Genomic DNA, 27374 nt, shown 5'->3' with positions numbered 1-27374 from the left:
TTTTCCTTTAGTGTTTGAAGGAACTTATCAGTGAAAAAATCTGAGTGTAGAGTTTTCTTTTTGGGAAGGATTTTGATAATGAATTGAACTTAAAATGCTTCTCAGATTTTCTGTTTTATCAGTTTTGATGAGTTTCATTTTCAAATAATTTTTTCTTTTCATCTAAGCTGTTGAATTGGTTAGCATAAAGTCATTAATAATAATCTTTGGCCCTCTTAATATCTTTGGGATCATAGAGGTAATTCCCATTTTATTCTTGATATTGGTAATTTGTATTCTTCCTATTAAAAAAATGAATTTAGCTTGCAGATTGTCAACTTTGTAGGTCTTTCCAAAGTGCTACCAGTAAGGGGGTCCCATTCCAGACCCCAAGAGAGGGGTTCTTGGATCTTGTGCATGAAATAATTTGAGACGGATTCATAGAGTAAAGTGAAAGCAAGTTTATTAAGAAAGTAAAGGAATAAAAGAATGGCTACTCCACAGGCAGAGCAGTGCCATGGGCTGCTGGTTTCCCATTTTTATGAGTATTTCTTGATTGTCTGCTAAACAAGGGGTGGATTATTCTTGAGTTTTCTGGGAAAGGGGTGGGCAATTCCCAGAACTAGTGGTTCCTCCCCTTTTTAGAGTATATAGGGTAACTTCCTGGCATTGCTCTGGCATTTGTAAACTGTCATGGAGCTTGTGGGAGTGTCTCTTAGCATGTTAATGTATTATAATTAGTGTATAATGAGCAGTGATGACGACCAGAGGTCAGTTTGGTCATCATCTTGGCTTTGGTGGGTTTTGGCCCCCTTCTTTATTACAACCTGTTTTATCAGCAAGGTTTTTATGTCTTGTATCTTGTGCCAGCCTCCTATCTCATTCTGTGTCTTTTTTTTTTTTTTTTTTTTTTTTTTTTGAGACGGAGTCTTGCTCTGCTGCCCAGGCTGGAGTACAGTGGCCAGATCTCAGCTCACTGCAAGCTCCGCCTCCCGGGTTCACGCCATTCTCCTGCCTCAGCCTCCCGAGTAGCTGGGACTACAGGCGCCCGCCACCTCGCCTGGCTAGTTTTTTTGTATTTTTAGTAGAGACGGGGTTTCACCGTGTTAGCCAGGATGGTCTCGATCTCCTGACCTCGTGATCCGCCCATCTCGGCCTCCCAAAGTGCTGGGATTACAGGCTTGAGCCACCGCGCCCTTAGAATGCATAACTTACTGGGAATGCAGCCCAGCAGGACTCAGCCTTGTTTTACGCAGCCCCTGTTCAAGATAGAGGCACTCTGGTTCAGAGGTCTCTGACAAAAGAACCAACTTTGACTTGAAATGTTCTGTTACTTTTCTATTTCATTTCTTCTGCTCTTATTTTTACTATTTCTTTTTTTTTTCTACTTACTTTGGGCTTACTTTACCCTTTTATATAGGTTCTTTAGGTAGAACCCTACTTATTTTGTTTTATTTTATTTTGAGACAGAGTTTTGCGCTGCCACCCGGGCTAGAGTGCAGTGGTGCGATCTTGGCTTACTGCAACCTCCGCATCCCGGGTTCAAGCGATTCTCCTGCCTCAGCTCAGCCTCCTGAGTAGCTTGGATTATAGACATCCGCTACCACGCCCAGCTAATTTTTGTATTTTTAATAGAGACGGGGTTTCACCATGTAGACCAGGCTGGTCTTGAGCTTGCGACCTCGGGTGATCCGCCTGCTTTGGCCTTCCAAAGTGGTGGGATTACAGGCGTGAGCCACCACACCCGGCTGCTAGTCATTAATTTTATATCTTTTTTTCTAATGTGGTTGGGGAACATAATCTGTATGATTTCCATTATTTTCATTTTATTGTGTTCTGCTTTGTGGCTCAGTATGTGGTCTTTCATGGGGAATGTACCAAGTTTACCTGAAAAGAATGTTTATAGTGGTTTTAACATTGCTTTGATGATGATGATGATGATTATTTGGTCTGGTTTTGTCAGTCACAAAGAGGAGTGTGAAAATATCTTACCTTGTTTGGGGCACTGAGTATTCCGAGTGTTTATGCCTTATGCTCATTTTTGCTTCATCTATTTTGAAGCCTTGTTTTTAGGTGCATACATTTATAATTATTATGACTTCTTCATTGTCTGACTTACTGTGAAATGCCCCTCCCTCTCTTTACTATGTAGCCACTCACCATCTTTTTTTTTTGTTGTTTGTTTGTTGGTTTGTTTTGAGATGAGGTTTTACTCTATTACCCAGACTAGAGTGCAGTGGTGTGATCTCGGCTCACTGCAGCCTTTGCCTTCCAGGTTCAAGCAGTTTGACTGTTTCAGCCACCCTGGTAGCTGGGACTCTAGGTGTGTGCCACCATGCCTGGCTAGTTTTTGTATTTTTAGTAGAGATGGGGCTTTGCCATGTTGGCTAGGCTGGTCTCGAAACCCTGGCCTCAAGTGATCAAGTGCCCGCCTTGGCCTCCCAAAGTGTTGGGATTACAGGCATGAGCCACCGCGCACCCATCCTATCCATTTACTTTTGACCTGTTTGTCTCTTCACTTAAAGTGTGTTTCTTACAGATACCTTGTGTTTGAGTTTTACTTTTCTATCTGTGCTAATAAACTAATTTTTAAATTTATTTATTTATTTATTTATTTATTTATTTATTTATTTGATTCGGAGTTTTGCTATTGTTGCCCAGGCTGGAGTGCAATGGTGTGATCTCAGCTCACCGCAACCTCCACCTCCCAGGTTCAAGCGATTCTCCTGCCTCAGCCTCACGAGTAGCTAGGATTATAGGCATGCACCACCACGCCTGGCTAATTTTTGTATTTTTAGTAGAGATGGGGTTTCTCCATGTTGGTCAGGCTGGTCTTGAATTCCCGACCTCGGGTGATCCGCCCGCCTCAGCGTCGCTAACTGCTGGGATCGTAGGCATGAGCCACTGCACCTGGCTGAGTTTTTTTTTTTTTTTTTTTTTTTTGGGGGGGACAGTCTCTACATCACTACAATCAATTTGAGAATACTTGGATCCCCTCAAAGAGAAGCCCTTTGACCCATTAACAGTCACTCACTATTACCCTACTTCCCCAGCTCCTGGCAATCACTAATCTTCATTTCTGTCTCTATCCCTATTTGGGACATTTCATATAAATGAAATCATGATATATGGTGTATTGTGAGTGGCTTCTTTCTCCTAGCGTAATGTACAAGCATCTGTTTTGTAGCATTAGAACTTCATTCTCTTTTGTTGTCAAATAATATTCTATTGCATGGCTATACTACATTTTCTTTACTCATTCATTAATTGATAGACATTTAGGTTGTATATACTTTTGCAGTATTATGAATAATGTTATTATTATGAACATTTGTCTGCAAATCCAGACATTTGTTTTCAGTTCTCTTAGGCGTAGGATTTTTGTTTCATGCTGTCTTTGAAAAATTGATCAAGAGGCTGTAATATTTTAAATTACCAGCAACAATATATGAAGGTTTTAATTTCTCCATCTCTTTGCCAGCATTTTTTATTGTTTGGCTTTTGATTTTAGCTATCCTACAGGGCATGAGGTAGTATCTCATTGTGGTGTTGATTTTTGTTTATTTTTTTCATTATATTATTTTTTTTTTTTTTTTTTTTTTTTTTTTTTTTTTTTTGAGACTGAGTCTGGCTCTGTCCCCCAGGCTGGAGTGCAGTGGCCGGATCTCAGCTCACTGCAAGCTCCGCCTCCCGGGTTTACGCCATTCTCCTGCCTCAGCCTCCCGAGTAGCTGGGACCACAGGCGCCCGCCACTTCGCCCGGCTAGTTTTTTTGTATTTTTTAGTAGAGACGGGGTTTCACCTTGTTAGCCAGGATGGTCTCGATCTCCTGACCTCGTGATCCGCCCGTCTCGGCCTCCCAAAGTGCTGGGATTACAGGCTTGAGCCACCGCGCCCGGCCTCATTATATTATTTTTTAGATGTAGTCTCAGTCTGTTGTTCAGGCTGGAGTGCAGTGGTGTGATATCTTGGCTCACGGCAAACTCTGCCTGCCAGGTTCAAGCGATTCTCCTGCCCCAGCCTCCTGAGTACCTGGGATTACAGGTGCCCGCCACCATGCCAGCTAATTTTTGTATTTTTAGTAGAGACGGAGTTTCACCATGATGGCCAGGCTAGTCTCAAACTCCTGACCTCAGGTGATCCACCCGCATAGGCCTCCCAAAGTGCTGGGATTACAGGCGTGAGCCACTGCACGTGGCCTGGTGTTGGTTTTTAATCCTTAATGATTAATGACGTTAATCATCTTTTCATGTGCTTATTGGTCATTTATATATTTTCTTTGGAGAAGTGTCTATTTGGATCCTTTGTTCAATTTTTAGCTGGGCTGTATAGCTTTTTATTTTTGAGTAGAAGAACTCTGTATTCTGGTTACAAACTATTTATCAGACATGCGACTTGTAAATATTTCTTCTATCCTTTTACTTTCCTGATAGTTTTGTTTGTAGCAAAAAAGTCTGTAGGTTTGGTAAATTCTAGTTATTTTTTCTTTTATTGCCTCTGCTTTTAGTGTTATGTCTAAAAACTGTTGTTCAACCAAGTCCCGAAGACTTACCTCCTATGTTTTTTTCTAAAGTTTTATAGTTTTAGCTCTTACATTTAGATCTGCGATTCACTTTTGAAGGGGTAATTTTTTAATATAATATTAGGAAGGGTTTCAGCTTAATTCTTTTGCACATTCCTGTAGCAATTTCTTTACTCTTTTCAGTCTGTTTTTATAGTATTACCCCTTATGGGTAATATTGTACAAGTCATAAAGTATACAAAGGTTGTAAGTTGTTCTTTTATATCACCTCTTTGTTGTCAGTTATGCTATTGTTATGTGTGTTGGAACTACGTATATTATAAGCCCTGGAAAACAACAATGTAATTTTGGCTTTCAATAATCACGTAATGTTAAGAACTTAAGAGCTAAAAGTCTTCTAAGTTTACCCAGATATTTACCATTTGTGGTAGTCTTCTTTGTCTTTTGAAGATTTGCATTTTCTAGCCTCATTTCTCTTAATTCTGAAGAATTTCTTTAGCCTTTCTTGCAAGGCGTATCTTTTGGTGATAAGTTGTGTTTGCTTTCTTTTATCTGAAAGTACCTATTTCACCTTTATTTTTGAAGGGCATTGTGGTTGGATATAGAATTATGTGTTGACAGTGCTTTTATCTTTTAGCAATTTAATTATTTTAGTTTCCTTTCTTTTGGCTTCCATATTTTATGATGAGAAATCTGCCGTTTATCCAGTCACTGTTCCCTTTGTGTAATGTGACATTTTCTTTTGGTGCTTCAAGATTTCTCCCTCTGTGTTTGCTTTTTAGCAAGGCATTTGACTCTTTGAGGTTTGCTGAGATTCTTAAATCTGTGAATTTGTCTTTTTTCAAATTGAAGAAATTTTCAGCCATGATTTCTTCAAAATTTTCTTTCCTGCCTCATATTCTTTCTGTCTTCTTTTTTAGGCCTTTGGTTATGCACGTAAGACCTTTTGGTACTGTACCGTGGGTCCCTGAAGCCCTGTTTTTTTTTTTTTTTTTAATCTGTATTTTCTTTTTCAGATTAGATTCTTCTTTTTTTTTCTGAGATGGAGTTTCGCTCTTGTTGCCCAGGCTGGAGTGCAATGGCGCGATCTCAGCTCAACACAACCTCCGCCTCCTGGGTTCAAGTGATTCTCCTGCCTCAGTCTCCTGAGTAGCTGGGACTACAGTTGTGTGCCACCACACCTGGCTAATTTTGTATTTTTTAGTAGAGACAGGGTTTCTCCATGTTGGTCAGGCTGGTCTCGAAATCCTGACCTCAGGTGACCCACCCACCTCGGCTTCCCAAAGTGCTGGGATTACAGGTGTGAGCCACACCTGGCCTCAGATTAGATTCTATCTATTGATATAGCTTCAAGTTCACTGACTCTTTTGTCATCTCAGATTTGTCGTTTTGAAGCTTGCCTAGTGAAATTTTCTCTTCACATGTTGTATTTTTGGTATTTAAAAATTTTTTTCTTTCTTTTTTTTTTTTTTTTTTTTTAATTTGAGATCAAGTCTTGCTCTTTTGCCCAGGCTGGAGTGCAGTAGTACGATTATATTACTGCAGCCTCAAACTCCCAGGCACAAGTGATCCTCCTGCCTCAGCCTTCTGAGTATTTGGGACTGCAGACTGGTGCTACCATGCTTGGCTTATAGTGTCTTTCTTTCTTTTTCTCTTTTTTTTTTTTTTGTTGCTGAGACATCCTGTTTTATTTATTATAGGTTTATCTTCAGTGGGCAGATTTAATTAGCATTTAGGGACATTTTTCCATAAAACTTCACATTATAACGGAAATGGTATAGTTTAGAATAGAGGAAAGAAATCATTTATAATCTTACCATCCTTACCACAATCCTATTAATGTATTTTTTTTTTTTTTGAGATAGAGTCTTGCTCTGTCACCCAGGCTGGAGTGCAGTGGCGCAATCTTGGCTCACTGCAACCTCTGTCTCCCGGGTTCACACCATTCTCCTGCTGCAGCCTCCTGAGTAGGTGGGACTACAGGCACCTGCCGCTACACTCGGCTAATTTTTTTTTGTATTTTTGGTAGAGACGGGGTTCACCGTGTTAGCCAAGATGGTCTTGATCTCCTGACCTTATGATCCGCCCTCCTCGGCCTCCTGAAGTGCTGGGATTACAGACATGAGCCACCCCGCCTGGCCTATTTTGTGTATTTTCTTTTCTTTTTTTTGAGATGGAGTCTTGCACTGTCACCTGGACTGGAATGCAGTGGCGCGATCTTGGCTCACTGAAACCCCTGCCTCCTGGGTTCACGCAATTCTCCTGTTTCAGCCTCTGGAGTAGCTGGGAATTACAGGTGCACACCGCCATGCCCGGCTAATTTTTTTTGTTTCTTGTATTTTTAGTAAGAGGGTTTCACTATGTGGGCCAGGCTGGTCTCGAACTCCTGACCTCATGATCTGCCTGCCTCGGCTTCCCAAAGTGCTAGAATTACAGGCGTGAGCCACTGTGCCCAGCCTATTTTGTATATTTTCTTTTAATGTTCAGTGAATTTTTTTTTTTTTTTTTTTTTGAGACAGAGTCTCGCTCTGTTGCCCAGGCTGGAGTGCAGTGGCGCGATCTTCAGCTCACTGCAACCTCCGCCTTCCAGGTTCATGCCATTCTCCTGCCTCAATCTCCCCAGTAGCTGGAACTGCAGGTGCCCGCCTCCATGCCCAGCTAATTTTTTGTATTTTTAGTAGAGACGGGGTTTCACTGTGTTAGCCAGGATGGTCTCAATCTCCGGACCTTGTGATCCGCCCACATCAGCCTCCAAAGTCCTGGGATTACAGGCATGAGCCACCACACCTGGCCCAGTGAATTATCTTTTTTAACTTGTTTAAAAATCTTTGTAAGTAGTGTATTAGTTACATTGTTGTTATGCCGTTAGGCTTTTTTTTTTTTTTTTGAGATGAGATCTCACTCTGTCACCCAGGCTTGAGTTCTGTGGTGTGACCTCGACCCCCTGGGCTGAAGTGATCCTCCCATTTCAGCCTCCCAAATAGCTGGACTACAGGCTCGCGTCACCACGTCCAGCTAATTTTTTGTATTTTTAGTAGAGATGGGATTTCACCGTGCTGCCTAGGCTGGTCTTGAACTCCTAACCTCAAGTGATCCACCCACTTCGGCCTCCCAAAGTGCTGGGATTACAAGTGAGAGCCACTGCAGCCAGCCAGACTTTTATAAAAAAGTTTTTTGGTTATAAATGGTTATATAAAATATCTTTGTACATACATATTCATGTCTTGAAAGTAAAGTATATAAATGATATAAAAGACACAAAGGTAATTTATAAATGCTGTATCTTACATTATTTGCTTTGGCTCTCTAGAAGTGAAGTAATTAAATTGGATTTTTTCTTGATTCATATTGCTTAATTGCCTTCCAAAAGAATAGGATTATGGTGTCATCGAAATCATATAAAAATGAATATTGACTGTTTTTTTTTTTTGACGACAATCTTGCTCTGTTGCCCAGGCTGGAGTGCAGTGGCTTGATCTCAGCTCACTGCAACCTCTGCCTCCCAGGTTCAAGTGATTCTCGTGGCTCAGCCTTCTGAGTAGGTGGGATTACAGGTGCCTGCCACCACGCCTGGCTAAATTTTTTGTGTTTTGGAGCTGGAGTCTTGCTCTGTTGCCAGGCTGGAGTGCAGTGGTGCGATCTCAGCTCACTGCAACCTCCACCTCCCAGGTTCAAGTGATTCTCCTGCCTCAGCCTTCCGAGTAGCTGGGACTACAGGCATGTGCCACCATGCCCAGCTAATTTTTGTATTTTTTGTAGAGATGGGGTTTCATCACGTTGGCCAGGATGGTCTTTATCTCTTGTGATCCACCTGCCTTGGCCTCCCAAAGTGCTGGGATTACAGGTATGAGCCATGGTGCCCGGCCTCATTTTTGTATTTTTAGTAGTGATGGGGTTTCGCCATGTTCGCCAGGCTTGTTTTGAACTTCTGACCTTACGTCATCTGCCCGCCTTGGCCTCCCAGAGTGCTGCAATTACAGGCATGAGCCATCGCACCTGGCCTATTTTTTAAAATTCAATTTTTTTTTCTTTTTTTCTTTTTGGTTGTAGCATCAATGGGATGTTTGTGATTTTGTTCCCTTTATCCCTTCATCATGTGGTTCTTGAGTTATTGTGCCTGGAGACTGTGTTTGATGTTAGGAGTGGCTAGCTATAGCCATAACATGGAGCTTGTAATCTAGTGGAGGAGTTAATTGCATAGTTAATTGTAATTGTAATACATCCCAAGAAGGAAAGCATAGGTAAATCATAATATGTCACCTAACCTCATCTGGAGATTCAGAGACATTGTCTTTGATGAAGTGACTTTAAGCAAGGACCTGCGGGATAAATAGAAGTTATCCAGCCGCAGAAGAGGGTGTAGTGAATGATAATATTCCATTTAGAGTAAAAACAATCCATTAAAAGCCTCTGAAGTGGGAATGAGCTGTGGAGAATTTATAGAATTGAAAGAAGAAAAAGCCAGCATTGCCCATAACGTGAAATGTTGGAAAGAGGGAAGGTTGTGGAGATAGGAAAGGGTTATATGATGCAGGAAAACTACTGGAGTGTTTTTATTGTTTTGTTTTGTTTTTTTTGAGATGGATTATCGCTCTGTCACCGGGCTGGAGTACAGTGGTGCGATCTCGGCTCACTGCAACCTCCGCCTCCCAGGTTCAAACAATTCTCCTGCCTCAGTCTCCTGAGTAGGTGGGACTACAGGTGCTCCACCACACCCAGATGATTTTTGTATTTTTAGTATAGATGGGGTTTCACCATGTTGGCCACGATGGTCTCGATCTCTTGACCTGATGATCTGCCTGCCTCAGCCTCCCAAAGTGCCGGGACTACAGGCTTGAGCCACCGCGCCCAGCCTTTTGAAGTGTTTTTTAGTGGGCAGTGGTATATTTGGATTTGCATTTCTGAAGTTCATTGTTTTGTGAAAAGTTCATTCTGCAGATTGGTGATAGGTGGTTAAGAGTGAATATTAGGAGACTACAGTCATTTTCCATTATCTGCAGTTTTGCTTCCCTTAGTTAATCATGGTCAACCCCTCTGAAAATAGGTGAGTAGAGTACGGTGAGGTAGAATCATGTGTTGTGTAATGCAGGAGGGAGGTATGTTCTTAGAAATACCTCATTAGGTGATTTCATCATTACACAATCATCTTAGAATGTTCTTAAAGCTATATTGTATAACCTAGTACATACCTAGGCTACGTGGTATAGCCTATTGCTCCTAGGTTGCAATCTTGTACATTTCGTAAGTGAATCCTGTAAGCAACTTAACATAATGGTAAGTATTTGTGTTTTTAAACATAGAAAAGGTACAGCTAAAATAATGATATGAAAGATTAAAAAAAAAATTGCACTTGTATAGGGCTTTACCATGAATGAAGCTTGCAGGACTAGAAGTTGCTCTGGGTGAGTCAATGAGTAAGTGGTAAGTGAATGTGAAAGCCTTTGACATTTTTGTACACTACTGATAGGGTTTGGCTGTGTATCCCCACCCAAATCTCATCTCGAATTGTAATCCCTATGTGTTGAAGGAGGGAGGTGACTGGATAATCGGGGCAGTTTCCGCCATCCTGTTCTCATGAGTGTGAGTGAATTCTCTTGAGATCTGATGGTTTTGAAAGTGGCAGTTTTTTCCTATGTACACATTCTCTTTCTTTTGCTTGCTGCTATATAAGACATGCTTGCTTCCCCTCCCGCCATGATTGAAAGATTCCTGAGGCCTCCTCAGCCATGTGGAACTATGAGTCAATTAAACCTCTTTTCTTTATAAATTGCCCAGTCTCGTGTAGTTCTTTATAGCAGTGAGATAATGGACTGCTACAATTACTGTAGACTTTATAAACATTGTACACTTAATGTACACTAAATTTATTTTAAAAATTACTCTGTCATGTTACTATGGCTATTACATCATTACGTCACTAGGCAATAGGAGTTTTTCAGTTCCATTTAATCTCATGGAACCACCATTGTATATGCTGTTGTTGTTATGCAGACTGTATTTTAAGAGAGACCACATTCACATAACTTTTCTTGTAGTAGATTGTTGTAATTTTTTTTTTTTTTTTTAATTTTTTTGAGGTGGAGTCTCTCTCTTTTGCCCAGGCTAGAGTGCAGTGGCATGATCTTGGCTCACTGCAACCTCCTAGGTTCAATCAATTTTTGTGCCTTAGCCTCCTGCTTGGCTGGGACTGTAGGTGTGTGCCACCACATTCAGCTAATTTTTTTGTATTTTTAGTAGAGATGGGGTTTCACCATGTTGGCCAGACTGGTCTCGAACTCCTGACCTCAGGTGATCTGCCCACCTCGGCCTCCCAAAGTCCTGGGATTATAGGTATGAGCCACTACACCCGGCCTGTTCTATTTTATTATTGTTGTTAATCTGTTACTGTGCCTAATTTATAAATTAAACTTTTTTATAGGTAAGTATGTATAGCAAAAAACAGAATCAAGTGCTTATTAGTGCCATTTGTTGTTTCAGATATCCACTGGGGTTCTTAGAATGTTTCTTCCATGGATAATTGGGGGATTACTGCATTTAGAAGGTGACTGAAGTGGTCTTGATGAAAGGTGATGCTGGCTTTAAGTAGGGTAATAGTGGAGATGGAGAGAGATAGGCACGTCTCACCAGTTTTGAGGAAGAGGAAGGGCACAATACAGTTATGGATTGAAAGTGAGGTTAGGGAGTAAGGTATGAAGTGGTCAAAGATTATGACCACTAGGTGTCTTGCATGAGCAATGTGTCATTGAAAATATCATTACCAATATATGGAAAGAGCAGGAAGAGCAGGTTTTGTCATAAATCGTGGAGTGTTTTAGGTGTCTTATGTAGGTTGGGTGCGGTGGCTTACTCCTGTGATCCTAGCACTTAGGAGGCTGAGCTGGGTGGATCACTTGAGGCCAGGAGTTTGAGACTAACCTGGGCAACATGACGAAACCCCATCTCCACTAAAAATAGAAAAAGTTAGTTGGACATGGTGGCACACACCTGTAATCCCAGCTCCTTGGGAGGCTGAGGCGGAAGAATTGCTTGAACCCTGGAGGTGGAGGTTGCAGTGAGCCGAGATCGAGCCACTGCACTCCAGCCTGGGCAACAGAGCAAGACTCCGTCTCAAAATAAAATAAAATAAAGTGTTTACGTAGTATATAGAGTTTTATACCTGAACCTAAGGACAGATACAAATAGATAAAATTTGGGAGTCATGTTACTTTTATAATTTATTGGTAATGGAAATTTGGATAATGAATAAGATTGCCTAGTGTTTCACGTGAAATAGTGAGACATCTTAGGCCAGAGCACTGAGGAACTTCACCATTTAAAGGTTTGATAGGGTGATCAGAAAGGTGCTGCCAAAGAGGTAATAGGAAAATCAGGAGAGTGAAATACTGAAAGGCAAGAAATATAGCGGTATTAGTCTGTTTTGTGTTGCTATAAAGGAATACTTGAAACTGGGTAGATTATTAATATAAAGAAAAGAGATTTATTTGGTTCACAGTTCTGTCGGCTGTACAAGCATACCACCAACACCTTTGGGCTGAGGAAACTTTTACTCATGGGGGAGTGGGAATGGGGACCAAGAGTGTCACATGGTGAGAGAAGGGAGCAAGATGGCAGGCTTTTTTTACCAATCAGATCTCACGTGAACTAACACCAGCAAGAAACTCACTCCTTACCACAAGGAAAACACCAAGACATTCATGAGGGATCTGCCCCCATTACCCAAACACCTTTTGCTAGGCTCCACCTTCAACATTGGGATTATATTTTTACACGAGATTTGGAGGCACAAATATCCAAACTTTATCAATAGGTTCTATTTTATTTATTTATTTTTTGAGGTGAGTTTTGCTCTTGTTGCCCAGGCCGGAGTGCAGTGGCACAATCTCGGCTCACTGCAACCTCCGCCTTTCAGTTTCAATCAATTCTCCTGCCTCAGCCTCCCTCAGCTGGGACTACAAGCACATGCCACCACACCCAGCTAATTTTTTGTATTTTTGGTAGAAATGGGGTTTCATCACATTGACCAGGATGATCTCGATCTCTTCACCTCGTGATCCACTTCCCAAAGTGCTGGGATTATAGGTGTGAGCCACTGCGCCCGGCTAATAGGCTCTATTTCTTAATTATTTTTTGTAGAGATGAAGTCTCACTTTGCTGTTGAGGCTGGTCTCAAACTCCTGACCTCAAGTGGTCCTTCTGTTTTGGCCTCCCAAAGTGCTGCAATTATATGTATGAGGCACTGCACCCGGCCTCAGTAGGCTTTTTTGGCTTATACTTTCTGTACTTTTAAAACTATTGCAACTTAATTTTCTACTCTAATTTTTTGTTGTAATTTGTATATGTATGTAAGTGTATATATATTTATATGTAGGGTGTGTATATATGTGTGTATATATATAAAGTGTGTGTATATATGTATATATATAATGTGTGTGTATCTATACATACATACACATATAGGTATATATGTGTGTGTGTGTATATATTTATACACACACTTTTTTGTTTGTTTGTTTTTTTGAGGTAGGGTCCACTCTGTAACCCAGGCTGGAGTGCATTGGCATAATCATGGCTCACTGCAGCTTTGACCTTCCGGGCTCAATTGATCTGCCCGCCTCAGCCTGCTGAGTAGCTCTACTACAGGTGCGCCACCACCACACCCAGCGAATTCGTGTGTGTGTGTGTGTGTGTGTGTGTTTTTGTAGAGGTGGGATTTTGCCATGTTGCCCAGGCTGGTCTTGAACCCCTGGGCTCAAGCGATCTGCCTACCTCAGCCTCCCAAAGTGCTGGGATTACAGGTATGATCCACTGTGCCCGGCCTATATTACTATATTGTGTGCTGCAAAACCTCTTTTGGAAACAAAGTGGGATATAAATAATGCTCAAGTGTGACTTTCAGGAACATATTCTTCATAGTAAGACAATGCCATTGAAACTTACTGTGTTTCGTAAGAGGTGGTAGTGCTGGCTCTACATTTATTTTTGGTTTTAAATTCTGAGCATGGGAGGGAGAGGGATCCACAATAAATTTTGAGTACCATTGTCTTTGAATAATAATAGCTGATTAGCCTAATTCCTTTCAGAAGGGAAATCAGCATACATGAAATCATTTCTTGCCACTTAAATAAAAATTCTACATTCTTGAGTTTGGCTCTTTAAGAGAAACCAGGCCTACTTGACGGCAGTCATCCTAGCTGACCGTAAGACAGGAAGTAAACAGATAACAGGCAGATATTAAAAGCCTTGCCCCATTCCTGTGTTGAGAGAACCTTTTTGTTTCTCCTCCCACTCCCCAGGTAAATGATCCCAGCATCTTTGTGTTTTTATTAATGTAAGATTTAAAAAACTGTGGCAGGAGTTTTTTTTGTTTGTTTTGTTTCTTTTAGATGGAGTTTCCCTCTTGTTGCCCAGACTGGAGTGCAGTGGCGTGACTTGGCTCACCATAACCTCCGCCTCCCAGGTTCAAATACTTCTCCTGCCTCAGCCTCCTCAGTAGCTGGGATTACAGGCATGTGCCGCCACGCCTGGCTAATTTTTTATTTTTAGTAGAGACGTGGTTTCTCCGTGTTGGTCAGGCTGGTCTCGAACTCCCAACCTTAGGTAATCCGCCCGCCTCGGCCTCCCAAAGTTCTAAGATTACAGGCGTGAGCCACTGCGCCTGGCTCATGGCAGGAGTTTAAAAGTTAAAATGTATTTTAAAAAAATTACTTGTCCTCTGAAGGAGATCACATGTCATCGAGAACAACTGTTTGTGAAGAATGTTCTGAAATATTCTTGGGGACAAATAGTACAAATGCTGCTCTCACATTTTCAGTAGTTTTGAAGTTGCAGGGAAGCTACTACATTTTGGATAATCTGAAATATTTCTTCATTACCTGTTTCTTTTTTTTTATAGAGATGTGAACTTTGTCCCCATAAGGATGGAGCTTTAAAAAGAACAGATAATGGGGGTAAGTGCAGAGATTTCTTGAAAAAAATGTTACTGAAAACTGGGGCAGTGGAGTATTTTCAGATACCTGGTAGTTTATTTTATTTCATCAAATTAAACAGCATTTTCTACTCATTTTTAACAGTAGTGGCTATAATTTATGAATCCTTACTGTATTGACCCACAAGTTTTCTACTTTGTGAACAAACTTAAGCATTGGCTGTTTTATGCAGAATGATCTATTAAATACATACTTCTAATTAAAATTCTTATTTTTTTGGCTGGACGAAGTGGCTCACACCTGTAATCCCAGCACTTTGGGAGGCTGAGGGAGGCAGATCACCTGAGGTCGAGTTCGAGACCAGCCTGGCCAACATGGTGAAACCTGGTTTCTACTAAAAATAGAAAAATTAGCTGGGTGTGGTGGTGCGTGCCTGTAGTCCCAGCTACTTGGGAGGCTGAAGCAGGAGAATCACTTGACCTCGGGGGGCAGAGGTTGCAGTGAGCCAAGATTGAACCATTGCTCATTAGCCTGCATGGCAGAAGGCGACTGTCTGCAAAAAAAAAAAAAAAGTCTATTTTTTAAAATGGATATAGTTTCTTATGGTAGGAATTTTTATTTTTTTTTAAATGAGCCACATTTTTTTGTTGTTGTGGTTAGACCTAAAATCTGTTGTTTTAGATTCTTTTTTTTCTCTTTTGTGTATCTCTAGACAGATGATGTTTCTAGTGAATGCTAATTTTATTTAACTCTGAGGATCTTTGTTGCTTGAATATAAAGAAATGTTGACTTTTAGGCTGGGTGTGCTGCCCAACACCTGTAATCCCAGCTCTTTGAGAGGCCAAGATAGGAGGCTCACTGGAGCATAGGAGTCTGAGACCAGCCCGGGCAACATAGGGAGACCTTGGTCTCTGCAAAAGTAAATATAAAAAATAAAAATAAAAAGACTTAGTTACACATGGTGGCACGTGCCTGTAGTTCCAGCTACTTGGGAAGCTGAGCAGGAGGATAGCTTGAGCCTGGGAGGTCGAGGCTGCAATGAGCCATGGTCACACCACTGTACTTCAGTCCCTGGGATGGGTGAGAGTGAGACCCTGTGTCCAAAAAAAAAAAAAAAAAGAAAAGAAAAAAGAAATGCTGACTTCTGTATCACAATTTGGCATACTTTCCTATGGACCCTTGTGTATTACTCATTTTCTTCTCCACTTTCAGTTATCTTTGTCAGAAAAATCATATTTTTCTACAACTCAGTACTATTCTGAAATGTGTAGACATGAGTTTATTAGACCATGGCATGTATGATGAGGCAGCTAAAAAAAGTAGAGGTTTACCTATTGTTACTATACTCTTCTCCATTTTGGGTAGCCACCTCTAAAGTAGTTTTGGCATAAATTAGAGTAATGGTATCAGTAAATAAAAGGTAAAAATACAATGATTTTGGTTAGCTATATATATTTTACAGTTGGATCTTCAGACTATGTTATACGGTCAGATTGTAGAAAATTTAAAAATATATTGAAAACTCTTCCTGTTATTCCTGTTCCCCATCTGCCCAGTTTATCAATAGCTTTCCTGCTACCATGTAATTACTACTTTCTTGCATATCTTTCTAGGTTTCTTTTGCATATTCAAATGTGAATAGACAAATACTTAATTACTCCCTCCATCTTTATACAAATGGGTTAATATTATATACTCTTCTGCGTCTTAATTTTTTTCACTGAACAATTTATCTTTTTTTTTTTAATTTTTTTTTGAGACTTTTCTTTTGTCTTTGATTTTCTGTTTTTTTTGAAGCTTCGCTCATTTGCCCAGGCTGGAGTGCAGTGGTGCAGTCTCAGCTCACTGCAACCTCCATTTTTCGGGCTCAAGTGATTCTCCTGCTTCAGCCTCCCAAGTTGCTGGGATTGCAGGTATGTGCCACCACGCCCTGCTAATTTTTATATTTGTAGTAGAGGTGGGGTTTCACGATGTTGGCCAGGCTGGTGTTGACCTCCTGACCTCAAGTGATCCTACTGCCTCGGCCTTCCAAAGTGCTGAGATTACATGTGTGAGCCACTGTACCCGGCGTGAACAATTTATCTTGTTTTCAGTATAGAGCTTTTTTTTTCTTTTTAACCATGTTATCTAATATCTAATCAATCAGTGTTGATGCACTTTTTGATCTACTTTGATGACTAACTCTTGTATATATGTCACATTGCTTGTATACAATAGGATTATTAATTTCCATAGGTGGAAACATTGGGTCAAAGGAGTTTTGCAGTTAATTTTGATAGATAGTCCAAAATTATTCGCCCTGTAGTTTTACCAATATGTGTTCCCAGTTTTACCAATATATGAATAAAAGAACTGTTCTTCATACCTTTGGTAATCTAACAGGTAAAAGTTTGTATATCCAAGCAGTAGTTTTGCATTTCTCTTAATATTAGTGAAGTTCACATCTTTTTATAGTTTGAAGAGCAATTTGTTTTTTCTCTTCTTTGGTCTGCTTTTTGATTTGGTTGTGGATCTTTTTCTTTGTTTTTTGAGACAGTCTCCCTCTGTCACGTAGGCTGGAGTGCAGTGGCTTGATCTTGGCTCACTGCAGCCTCTGCCTCCCCCGTTCAAGGAATTCTCCTGCCTCACTCACCTGAATAGCTGGGATTATGGGTGCATGCCACCATGCCCAGCTGATTTTTTTGTTTTTAGTAGAGATGGGATCCACCCACCTCGGCCTCCCAAACTGGTGGGACTACAGGTGTGAGCCACCGTGCCCAGCCACAGTTGTTGATCTTTTTAGTTTGATTTATTGGAGTGTTCATAAGGAGCCCCTCGTATATTATTATGCTGTTTTGATATGAATTGGACTCATTTTTACCCATCTGGTTAGTGTTTATTTATATTGTGCTTTAAAAAAATTTTTTCTTTTTACCATGCATGAGTTTTTTATTTTAATTTTGTTCAGTTTATTAATCTATCATGACATCTGTATTTTGAGTTATTAGTTAGAAAGACCTTCACTATTCCGAAGTTTTGTTTCTTTTAAGTGACAGGTTTTCATTCTGTAGTTCAGGATGGAGTGCAAGTAGCAGGATCCTAGCTCACTGTAGCTTTGTAGTCCTGGGCTCAAGTGATCTTCCTGCCTCAGCTTTGAGAATGTTGGAATCCCTGCACCTGGTATAAACCTTCCATTAAATGTTTTGTATTTGTCTTTCCTATTCTGATTTGTTTCACTCATTCCATTCTACCCTCTCTATTAGCTTAAAAAAAGTTAACGTTACTATGTGCTTTTTTTCCTTTCTGAATCCTCTAAAACTCTTAGGATACTATAAATTCACTTGCCCTTATCCTGACATATATTTTATTTTTGTCATGTACTTTAATTCTCTGTTTAAGAATTATAGTGGTTTTGTCAGGTGTTTGTTGAGGATTATGCTGGTCACTTAAAATGAAACAGTTTGTGTAAATTTGGTGTTATTTTTCTTTGAATTCTATATAGAACTTCATGAGAAACTGAAACTTTTCTGGGAAAATTTTTGATAAATTCATTTTTTGGCAAAAGTATAGGGACATTCCTTTTTCTCCCTTCCCTTCCCTTCCCTTCTTCCTTTCCCTTTTTCCTTTTCCTATTTCCTTTCCCTTTTTCCCCTTTCCTTTTTCCCCTTTCCTTCGCCCCTCCCTCCCTCCCCCCCTTCCTTGCTTTCTTCCTTCCTTCCTTCCCTCCCTCTCTTCCTCTTCCTCTTCCTCCTCTTCCTCTTCCTCTTCCTCTTCTTCCTCTTCCTCTTCTTCCTCTTCCTCCTCTTCCTCCTCTTCCTCCTCTTCTTTTTCTTCTTCTTCCTCTTCCTCTTCCTCTTTGTCTTTGTTGCCCAGAGTAGAGTGCAGTGATGCAGTCATAGCTCACTGCAGCTTCAAACTGCTGGGTTCCAGTGATCCTCCTGCCTCAGCCTCCTGAATAGGTGGGACCACAGGCACACCATGCCTGGCTAATATTTTTTTCTTTTTGTATTTTTTGTAGAGACAAGTGGTCTTGCTTTGTTGCCGAGGCTGGTCTCGAACATCTGGGCTCAAGCTGTCCTCCTGCCTGATCCTCCCAAAGTGTTGGGATTACAGGCGTGAGCCCTTGGGCCCAGCCTATTTTTGTATACTTAAGTCAATTTTGGTGCAGTCTATTTTTCCAAGAAATTTGACTACTTTGTATAAGTTGCTGAAATTGTTGGACTGACGTTGCCAATATTATTATTATTATTATTATTTTGAGATGGAGTCTTGCTTTGTCACTCAAGCTGGAGTGCAATGGTGGCATGATCTCGGCTCACTGCAGACTTCACCTCCCGGATTCAAGTGATTCTCTGCCTCAGCCTCCGAGTAGCTGGGATTACAGGCAGGCACCACCACGCCCAGCTAATTTCTGTATTTTCAGTAGAGATGTCACCATTTTGGCCAGTCTGCTCTTGAACTCCTGACCTCAGGTGATCCACCTGCCTTGGCCTCCCAGAGTGCTGGGATTACAGGTGCAAGCCACCATGCCTGGCCGCCAATAGTACTTTATTATTATTTTGCTAATTTTGCTAGCATTGGCAGTAATTACCTCATTGTTATTCCTGATGTTGGCGATTTTTGTTCTGGTTTTTTCTTTGTTTTTATTTTTATTTTTTTGACCAGTCCAAATAGAATTGTTCAATTTTGTTGACCTTTTTAAAGAAAGTTTTGGGCTTTGTTAATTTTTATTTCATCTCCCTGTTTTCTATTTTGTTAAACTTCTGCTCTTTATTATTTCCTTCCTACTACTTACTATGTGTTATATATTCCTCTTCTTTTCTAACTTATAAAGGTGGAACCTTAGGTCTTTTAATTTAGATTTTCTTTTCTAATGAAAATATATATGCTGTAAGTTGTTCTCTATTGCTTTTATTGAATCCCAGAAGTTGTGTTTTTTTGTTTTTGTTTTTGTTTTTGTTTTTTTTTTTTTGCTGCTGTTGTTATTGTTTTGAGACAGGGCCTTAGTTTGTCACCCAGGCTGGAGGGCAGTGGTGTGATCCCGGCTCACTGAAGCCTCGACCTCCTGGGTTCAAGCGATCCTCCTACCTTAGGCCCTAAAGTAGCTGGGAGTACAGGTGCATGCCACCTTATCCAGCGAATGTTTTTTGTATTTGTTGTAGAGACAGGGTCTCACCACGTTGCCCAGGCTGGTCCCGAACTCCTGAGCTCAAGCGATTAACAGGCGTGAGCCACTGCCCCCAGCCTATGTCTCAAGTTCTGATAAATTTCATGTTTGTTGCCATTCCGTTCAAGACATTTTCCAGTTTCCCTTGTGGCTTTCTCTTGAACATCTTAGTCTATCTTGGACAGAAGTAGAAGTCTTCTGCTATTTGTTCTTAACATTGATTTTCCCTCTTATTTCTTATTTCTCTTTGTTCTTTTTGTGATTTTTTTTAGTGCTGTATTTTAGTCAGTTTAACAATGCAACTGGTTAGTATTGCATGTAAATTTAATTAATTATATTAAATTGCCTTAAATTGCCTTCTTGGCCGTATCTCTTCCTATATATATTCAAGTATTTATATTTATCTATATAGTGGTTGTGGTAGGGATTATAATTTTCTTATCAGTAAATTCAGTCTACTGAGTGTACCACTTTTTTTTTTTTTCTTTTTGAAACGGACTCTTGCTGTGTTGCCCAGGCTGGACTGCAGTGGCACTATCTCGGCTCACTGCAACCTCCATCTCCTGGGTTCAAGCAGTCCTCCTGCCTCAGCCTCCTGAGTAGCTGGGACTATAGGCACACACCACCACACTCAGCTAATTTTTGTATTTTTAGTAGAGACATGGTTTCGCTATATTGGCCAGGCTCGTCTGAAATTCCTGGCCTCAAGTGATCTGCCCACCTTGGCTATCCAAAGTGTTGGGATTACAGGCATGAGCCACCGCACCCGGCCTGTGTGTACCACTTAACATGAAATGTAGAATGAAACCATATAGACTTCGTTTATCTGTTCCTTTTCCAGTCTTTGTTATAGTTTTATACAAAAACTGCATACATTCACAAACCTTTCCAGTGTTTTAATATTTAATGGTCATTTGTATTGTAAATGAGTGTGAAGGCGTTATTGTTCTATATGTTCATCATATATTAAATGTACCTACATGTTTATTGCTCTTTATATTTTTCTTCAGTTCTGAACTTCCTTCTGGAATCATTTTCCTATTACTCAAGGAAAATTGTTTGGTGTTTCCTTTAATGGAAATCTTTTTTTTAAAAAAAGTTTTCTGGCTTTATTTAGTTACCTAGTTTTTCGTTTGATAATTTGCCTTTTGTCTTTAAGATTTTCATTTCTTTCCCTTAGTTTTCTGTAGTTTTATTAATGTCCCTTGGTGTATATCTTATATTATTCTGATTTATAGTGGTTCTTCAGTCAGTGGCTTTGGGTCTTCTGTTCTGGAAAATTTTCAGGTATTATCAATTCAGATACTGCTTTCATGCCATTTTCTCTCTTATATTTCTCCAAGATTCTATTACGTGTGTGTTAGACCCATCTGCCTATTACATTTTTCACGTGTGTTATTCCATTTTTTATATTTCTTACTTTTGTGTTTTGTGCTAACATTCTGGATTTCTTCTGACCTGTTTTGTTCGTACTAATTCTCTTTTCATCCATGTCTAAACCATTGTTAATCCCACCCATTGATTTTTTTTTTTTTTTTTCTTGAGATAGGGTCTCTATCACCCAGGCTGGATTGCAGTGGCACAATTATAGTTCACAGCAACTTCCAACTCCTGGGCTCAAGCAATCCTCCCACCTTAACCTCCTGAGTAGCTGGGACTATAGGTGCATGCCGCCGCACCTGGCTCATTATTTTTTTTTGTGGAGATGGGGTCTCACTTTATTGCCTAGGGTTGTCTTGAACTCCTGATCAAACGATCCGCCTCAGCCTTCCAAAGTACTGGGCTTACAGATGTGAGCCACTGTGCCTGGCTGATTTCTAAATTTGTGCTTTACTTCTGGAATTTTAATTTATTATTATAGTTTTCAGTTCTTTGCATCAATTTAGAATTTTGTCTTGTGTGTACTTGATCATAGCAAGCATACTTATTTTAAAATCTTTATCTGATAACTCAAATACTGATCTGTTTTGATTTTCTTGTTTCTCCTTATTTTCATTCATATTGTCTTGTCCATGTGTTTGGTACTTATTGTGCTGGAAATTATATGTAATTAAGAAATTTTAGGCTGGGTGTGGTATCTTATATCTGTAATCCCACCACTTTGGGAAGCTGAGACTGGCGGATCACTTGAGGTCAGGAGTTCAAGACCAGCCTGGTCAACATAATGAAACCCCGTCTTTACTAGAAATACAAAAATTAGCCAGCTGTGATGGTGGGCACCTGCAATCCCAGCTACTTGGGAGGCTGAGGCAGGAGAATTGCTTGAACTGGGAGGAAGTTGCAGTGAGCCAAGATTACGCCAGTGCAGTCCAGCCTGGGTGACAGACCAAGGCTTTGTCTCAGAAAAAAAAAGGGTAGAAATTATTTGTAGCCAAGATGATACTATTTTCTTTTAGAGAGGATAGATGTATATTTGCATCTGCTTGGTGCCTTAGGGGTTGTAATTTAAGATTCTATTGGTCAAATTTCAGAGTTTGAGATGGTCAGAGCCCTGGTGTAGTCTCTTTGAGGGTCTATGTACTTTTAGTGTATTCTTACCCCTGGTTTGCCCTTCAGTGTTGCATCTGAAAGGAGAGGGGTTTACTTGTTCCCTTTTTCTCTTGGTTGGTTGTGAATGTACATCCCTGTACTGTTAGGCCTCTGAGTCTGTCAAAAGTACCCTTCAGGCCTGGTGCAGTGGCTCACGCCTGTAATCCCAGCTTTTTGGGAGGCTGAGTTGGGTGGATCACCTGAGGTCGGGAGTTCAAGACCAGCCTGACCAACATGGAGAAACCCCACCCCTACTAAAAATACAAAATTTAGCCAGGTGTGGTGGTGCACGCCTGTAATCCTGGGAGGTGGGGGCAGGAGAATTGCTTGAACCTGGGAGGCAAAGGTTGCAGTGAGCCGAGATTGCTCCGTTGCACTCCAGCCTGGGCCACAAGAGTGAAACTCTCTCAAAAAAAAAAAAAAAAAAAAGTACCCTTCATCCTCACCACTGCTTTCTCTGAAATAGGCAAATGTACCCCGGGCAAAAGTGGCCAAAAACTATACCTAGAACTTTCGTTCTCTTCCAGTTTTAGCCCAGAAACTCCTCACTATCATATCAGCTCTTTAATACCTTCAGTTGGGAGGCTGAGGCAGGAGAATTGCTTGAATCCGGGAGGCAGAGGTTGCGGTGAGCCGAGATCACACCATTGCACTCCAGCCTGGGCAACAATAGTGAAACTCTGTCTCAAAAAAATATGTACATATATATTTCATATGAAATTTAACACATTTCAAATTAAAATAGTGAAATGATTATTACTAATATTAAAAATATTGACACTAAGATAAAAATAATTTCATGTTGATGTTTAAAATGATTAAGATTAAATTATTAAATTTTATCATAAGTATTAAACTTTTAAAAACTCCTTTTATAGTGATTCTCAGAGGTAGTGTTGATGTGAATATTTGGTCGCCTGTATAAGAAGTGTTAGTGCCGACATCTGAATTTATGAATGTTTCCCTTTATTTATATTACTGTACATCATAACTGGGGAAATGATTAAGAATGCTTTTTTTTAGTAGTGGTTTGAGTATTCTCAAGCAATGGAAGTAAGACAGCAATGAGAATTTGTTAATGTCCTTGTTGTGCATTTGTTTCAACAGACATTTGAGGGATCTGTTAAGGAAGTTAATAATGTTAATTTGCTTTTGATAAAACTGAAAATATGACATTTATTTATTTATTTTTAGGTTGGGCCCATGTGGTTTGTGCCCTGTATATTCCAGAGGTACAATTTGCCAATGTTTCCACAATGGAACCAATTGTTTTACAGTCTGTTCCGCATGATCGTTATAATAAGGTACAGTGGATATTATTTTATTACTGTTTAAATATCACTGCTGGGAAGTAGAAAGGAAGTTTTTGTGTTTTTAAAATTACAGGTCTCCATCAAATTTAGGGGAGATTTGGAAAAAAAATTACTACACCAAACTACAGTTATTAAAATGTTATTAATATGTTACTAAGGTCACAGGAGTACAAAGCAAGCAAAACTGTCTTACCTTTTATAGTAACCTAGGTATTTAGTATTCTACGATTTACAGGATATTTTAATCCTTAGAGATCGGCCTTTTATGAATTATCTACTTCTTTTGTTCTTTCAAGTATCAAGAGTCTGTTAAATTTGAATTATTATTTTGCATAATATTCATTACAGTGTATCACATTCTTTTTTGAAAAACAGTCCTGTATTAGAATGTTACTTGTCTCCCCTGCCAAAGTTATTTGTACCCCAAGATATGGTTTTTATTGTTGACCTTAAAAAAAAAAAAGTGTGCTTTTTTTCTTGTATATTTTTCTTCATTTAGTACATATTATATTATTGTTTTATTCTCCTCTCCATTTTAGGTTTCACCATTACCCAATGTGCCTTTAAATATAGTTTTACTATTTAATTGAAGGTACACATTCCATCCTTGGAAGAAATAGCAGCCAGCTTTAAGATTTTAAATGTTTTTGTGTAAAAAAACTTCTTATTAGGTAATTAATATTTATTTTAAAAACTTGAAAATACAGACAAGTAAATAAATATAAGACAAAAATCATTCATAATGTTCTCATTCAAGCTCATCCAGGTTTTTTCCTGTGTATTTTTGCTTATAGTATATACTTACAAAAAAATTGAATTGTTTTTGCTTATATTTTTTGTTTGCTTTTGAAACTTACACAGCATCTTTTGTGTGTCAATAAATTGTGTTTCTGCTGTATTTTTAATAGATACTTAGTCTGTAATACAGAATATCATGAGATTTAACAAACTGTAAATTTAATTAAGCAACCCTTTGTGGTTGAAGGGCCTAGTTTGATGTCTGGCATTTAGTATACACTGCTAGCATCTGTGTAAAAGTGTGTGGACATTTTGGAAGCTTCAGTAAATACATTGTGTGAAATTGTCCTCTGGAAGTTACCCTGTATTAGCTATATGTGAGATTGCTCATAACTCTATATTATGTTAGGTACACTGTGTTACCCTTTTAAAAACTTTGCTATTCTTTCTAGTAAAAAAAATACTAAAATGTTTGAATGAGTTTATTTGAGTACTGGTAAGGTTAATTATTTTAAAGTTTTTTTTTTTTTTGAAGATTATTCATGTATGTTAATTGACCTTTCCATATCTGTTTTAATATTATAATTTTTTTTACAAAGTGTTTTAGAGATCATATTATTTTGTCTTATATATTTGTTGTGCGTGTTTTATCCCATAATTTAACGTTTGGTTTTTAATTTTATTACATTTTCATAGTTGTTGGGATTCTAGCAGGTTAATTTTTTCTAATGCAGAAGTTTACATTTTTGAGGTCATTTATGCAAATACTCTTTATTGTTTCTGCCTTTGATGCTGTGCAAAGAAAATTTTTATATTAATGTACTTTTTGTTTTTTTTTAGTGCTTTGGAAGTTCATTTTTAAAAATCTTGTTTTTGTTTTTAATTTTAAAAGCATTAAAACTTACAAACAGGTTGCAGGAATAGTACAAAAGAACTCTTCCTTCCCTAAACCATTTGAGAGTAACTTACCAATATAATATGCTGTCGCCCCTGAATACTTCAGAATTTCCCATAAAGAAGGATATTCTCTTGGGAATATACAATATGCCATCAAAATAAGGAAATTAACAGCGATACCTTATTACTGTCTGATTTTGGAACCCATTCATGTTTCTGTAGACATATTTATAGCAAAAGAATCACAAACTGCATTTTGACTCTTTGGCCTTTTTATTTATTTTTATTTTTGTACAGAGTCTCGCTCTGTCACCCAGGCTGGAGTGCAGTAGTGCAATCTCGGCTCACTGCAGCCTCCACCTCCTGGGTTCAAGTGATTCTTGTGCCTCAGCCCCTGAGTAGCTGGAATTATAGGTTTGCACCACCACATCCAGCTAATTTTTTTGTGCTTTTAGTAAAGACAGGCTCTTGCCATATTGGCCAGGTTGCTCTTGAACTCCTGGCCTCAAGTGATCTGCCTGCCTCAGCCTCCCAAAGTGTCGGGATTACAGGTGTGAGCCACCCCGCCCGGGCCTCTTTGGTCTTTTAAAATCTCAAATAGTAACTCAGTCTTTCCCTGAGTTTCATAACTGTGATACTTCTGAATATAACAGGCCAGTTACTTTGTAGAATGACCCCCTATTTGGATTTGCCTGATGTTTCATCATGATTAAATACAGTTATGTTTTTAGCAGGAGTATCGCATGTATGATTCTGTGTTCTTTTGTTTGCATCCTATCAGGTGGTACATGATTTCAGTTTTTCCTTGATCACTTGGTTAAGGTGTGTCTGTCAGGTTTCTCCACTGTGAGGTTAATCTTTTTTCTCTTCATAGTCAGTGTGGATTTTGTGGGGGAAGTTCTTTGTATATAAACATCTTGTTCCTTGTGCCTTTTCCTCACTGATTTTAGCATTCATTGATGTCTCTTGACCTAATTTATGACTAGGATTGATGGCAAGTAGTGGTTTTCTAATTTCACCCTTTCTTTTACATTCATCAGTTGACATTCCACTGTAAGGTAAAGCTTTTTTTACTCCCTAGTATTTCTATTAGTATGGACTTATGCTATTTTATTTTAATAAGTTATATTCCACTAATGTCATTTATTTTGATGTTCATACTGTCTCAGGTTTGCCTGGTGGGACCTCTTTAAGCTGACTTCTGTGTCTTTTGACCTATCATTTCAGAGAAGCATTTCTCTACTTCTGACACAGCAGTATAATCCAAGCTCATCTTGTATTATTCCTGCTGTAGTTCTGAAATCACCATTTCTCTGAGGAGCCTTGATTTCTTTTAGGCAAGAATAATATTTAGGAGCCAAAGTGGGTGCTAGGTGTGGGTTATTGCTACTCTCAGTCAGCATGGCTAGGAAATGTGTGTGTATGTGTGTGTGCATTCCTGCAGAGATACGTATTTCTATAAATTCACATCTATATTGTTTCTATATCTATGTAGAAAACTGTGGGCCAGGCGTGATGGCTCAGGCCTGTAATCCTAGCACTTTGGGAGGCCGAAACCAGCGGGATGACTTGAGGTCCAGAGTTCAAAACCAGCCTGGCCAATGAAACCCCATCTCTACTAGTCCCAGTTACTCAGTAGTCCCAGCTACCCAGGAGGCTGAGGCAGGAGGACTGCTTGAACCTGGGAGGTGGAGGTTGCAGTGAGCCGAGATAGTGCCACTGCAGTCCAGCCTGGGCAACACAGCAAGAGTCCGTTTCAAAAAGAAAAAAAAAAAAGTGGTACACTCAGTAGACTGAATTTACTGATAAGAAAATTATAATCCCTACCACAACCACTATATAGATAAATATAAATACTTGAATATATATAGGAAGAGATATGGCTCACGAAGTGAGATTCTGTCTCAAAAAAAAAAAAAAAAAATTGACTGGGCCCGGTGGCTCACACCTCTAATCCCAGCACTTTGAAAGGCCCAGGCAGGTGGATCATGAGGTCAGGAGTTTAAGGCCAGCCTGGCCAAGATGGTGAAACCCCGTCTCTACTAAAAAATACAAAAATTCGCCAGGCATGGTAGTGGGTGCCTGTGTTCCCGCTACTCAGGAGGCTGAGGGAGGAGAATTGCTTGAACCTGGGAGGCAGAGGTTGCGGTGAGCTGAGATCGCACCACTGTACCTCAGCCTGGGCGACAGAGTGAGACTCCATCTCAAAAAAAAAAAAAAAAAAAAATTTAGCTGGGCATGGTGGTGGACACCTGTATTCCCAGCTACGCAGGAGGCTGAGACAGGAGAATTGCTTGAACCTGGGAGTTGGAGGTTGCAGTGAGC

The 27374-nt window shown here is 39.7% G+C and overlaps 1 protein-coding gene across 15 annotated transcripts in view; it reads left to right on the top strand.

The window, feature by feature from the left end:
* MLLT10 (MLLT10 histone lysine methyltransferase DOT1L cofactor) overlaps positions 1–27374 on the top strand; it is a 228829-nt gene that overhangs the window by 54273 nt on the left and 147182 nt on the right. For 14 of the 15 annotated variants that reach the window (XM_021943935.1, XM_031652461.1, XM_009214071.4 and 11 more), the window contains 2 exons: positions 14393–14447; positions 23296–23405. In XM_021943935.1, the coding sequence (XP_021799627.1) occupies positions 14393–14447; positions 23296–23405 (165 nt within the window). The remainder of the gene's footprint in view (positions 1–14392; positions 14448–23295; positions 23406–27374) is intronic. The other variant, XM_021943947.2, reaches the window with a different exon arrangement.

This window comes from Papio anubis, chromosome 11 (genome assembly GCF_008728515.1).
Source record: "Papio anubis isolate 15944 chromosome 11, Panubis1.0, whole genome shotgun sequence".
NCBI classification, from domain to species: domain Eukaryota; kingdom Metazoa; phylum Chordata; class Mammalia; order Primates; family Cercopithecidae; genus Papio; species Papio anubis.
The sequence above is the reverse complement of the archived record's forward strand: the minus strand, read 5'-3'. Positions and strand labels throughout refer to the sequence as shown.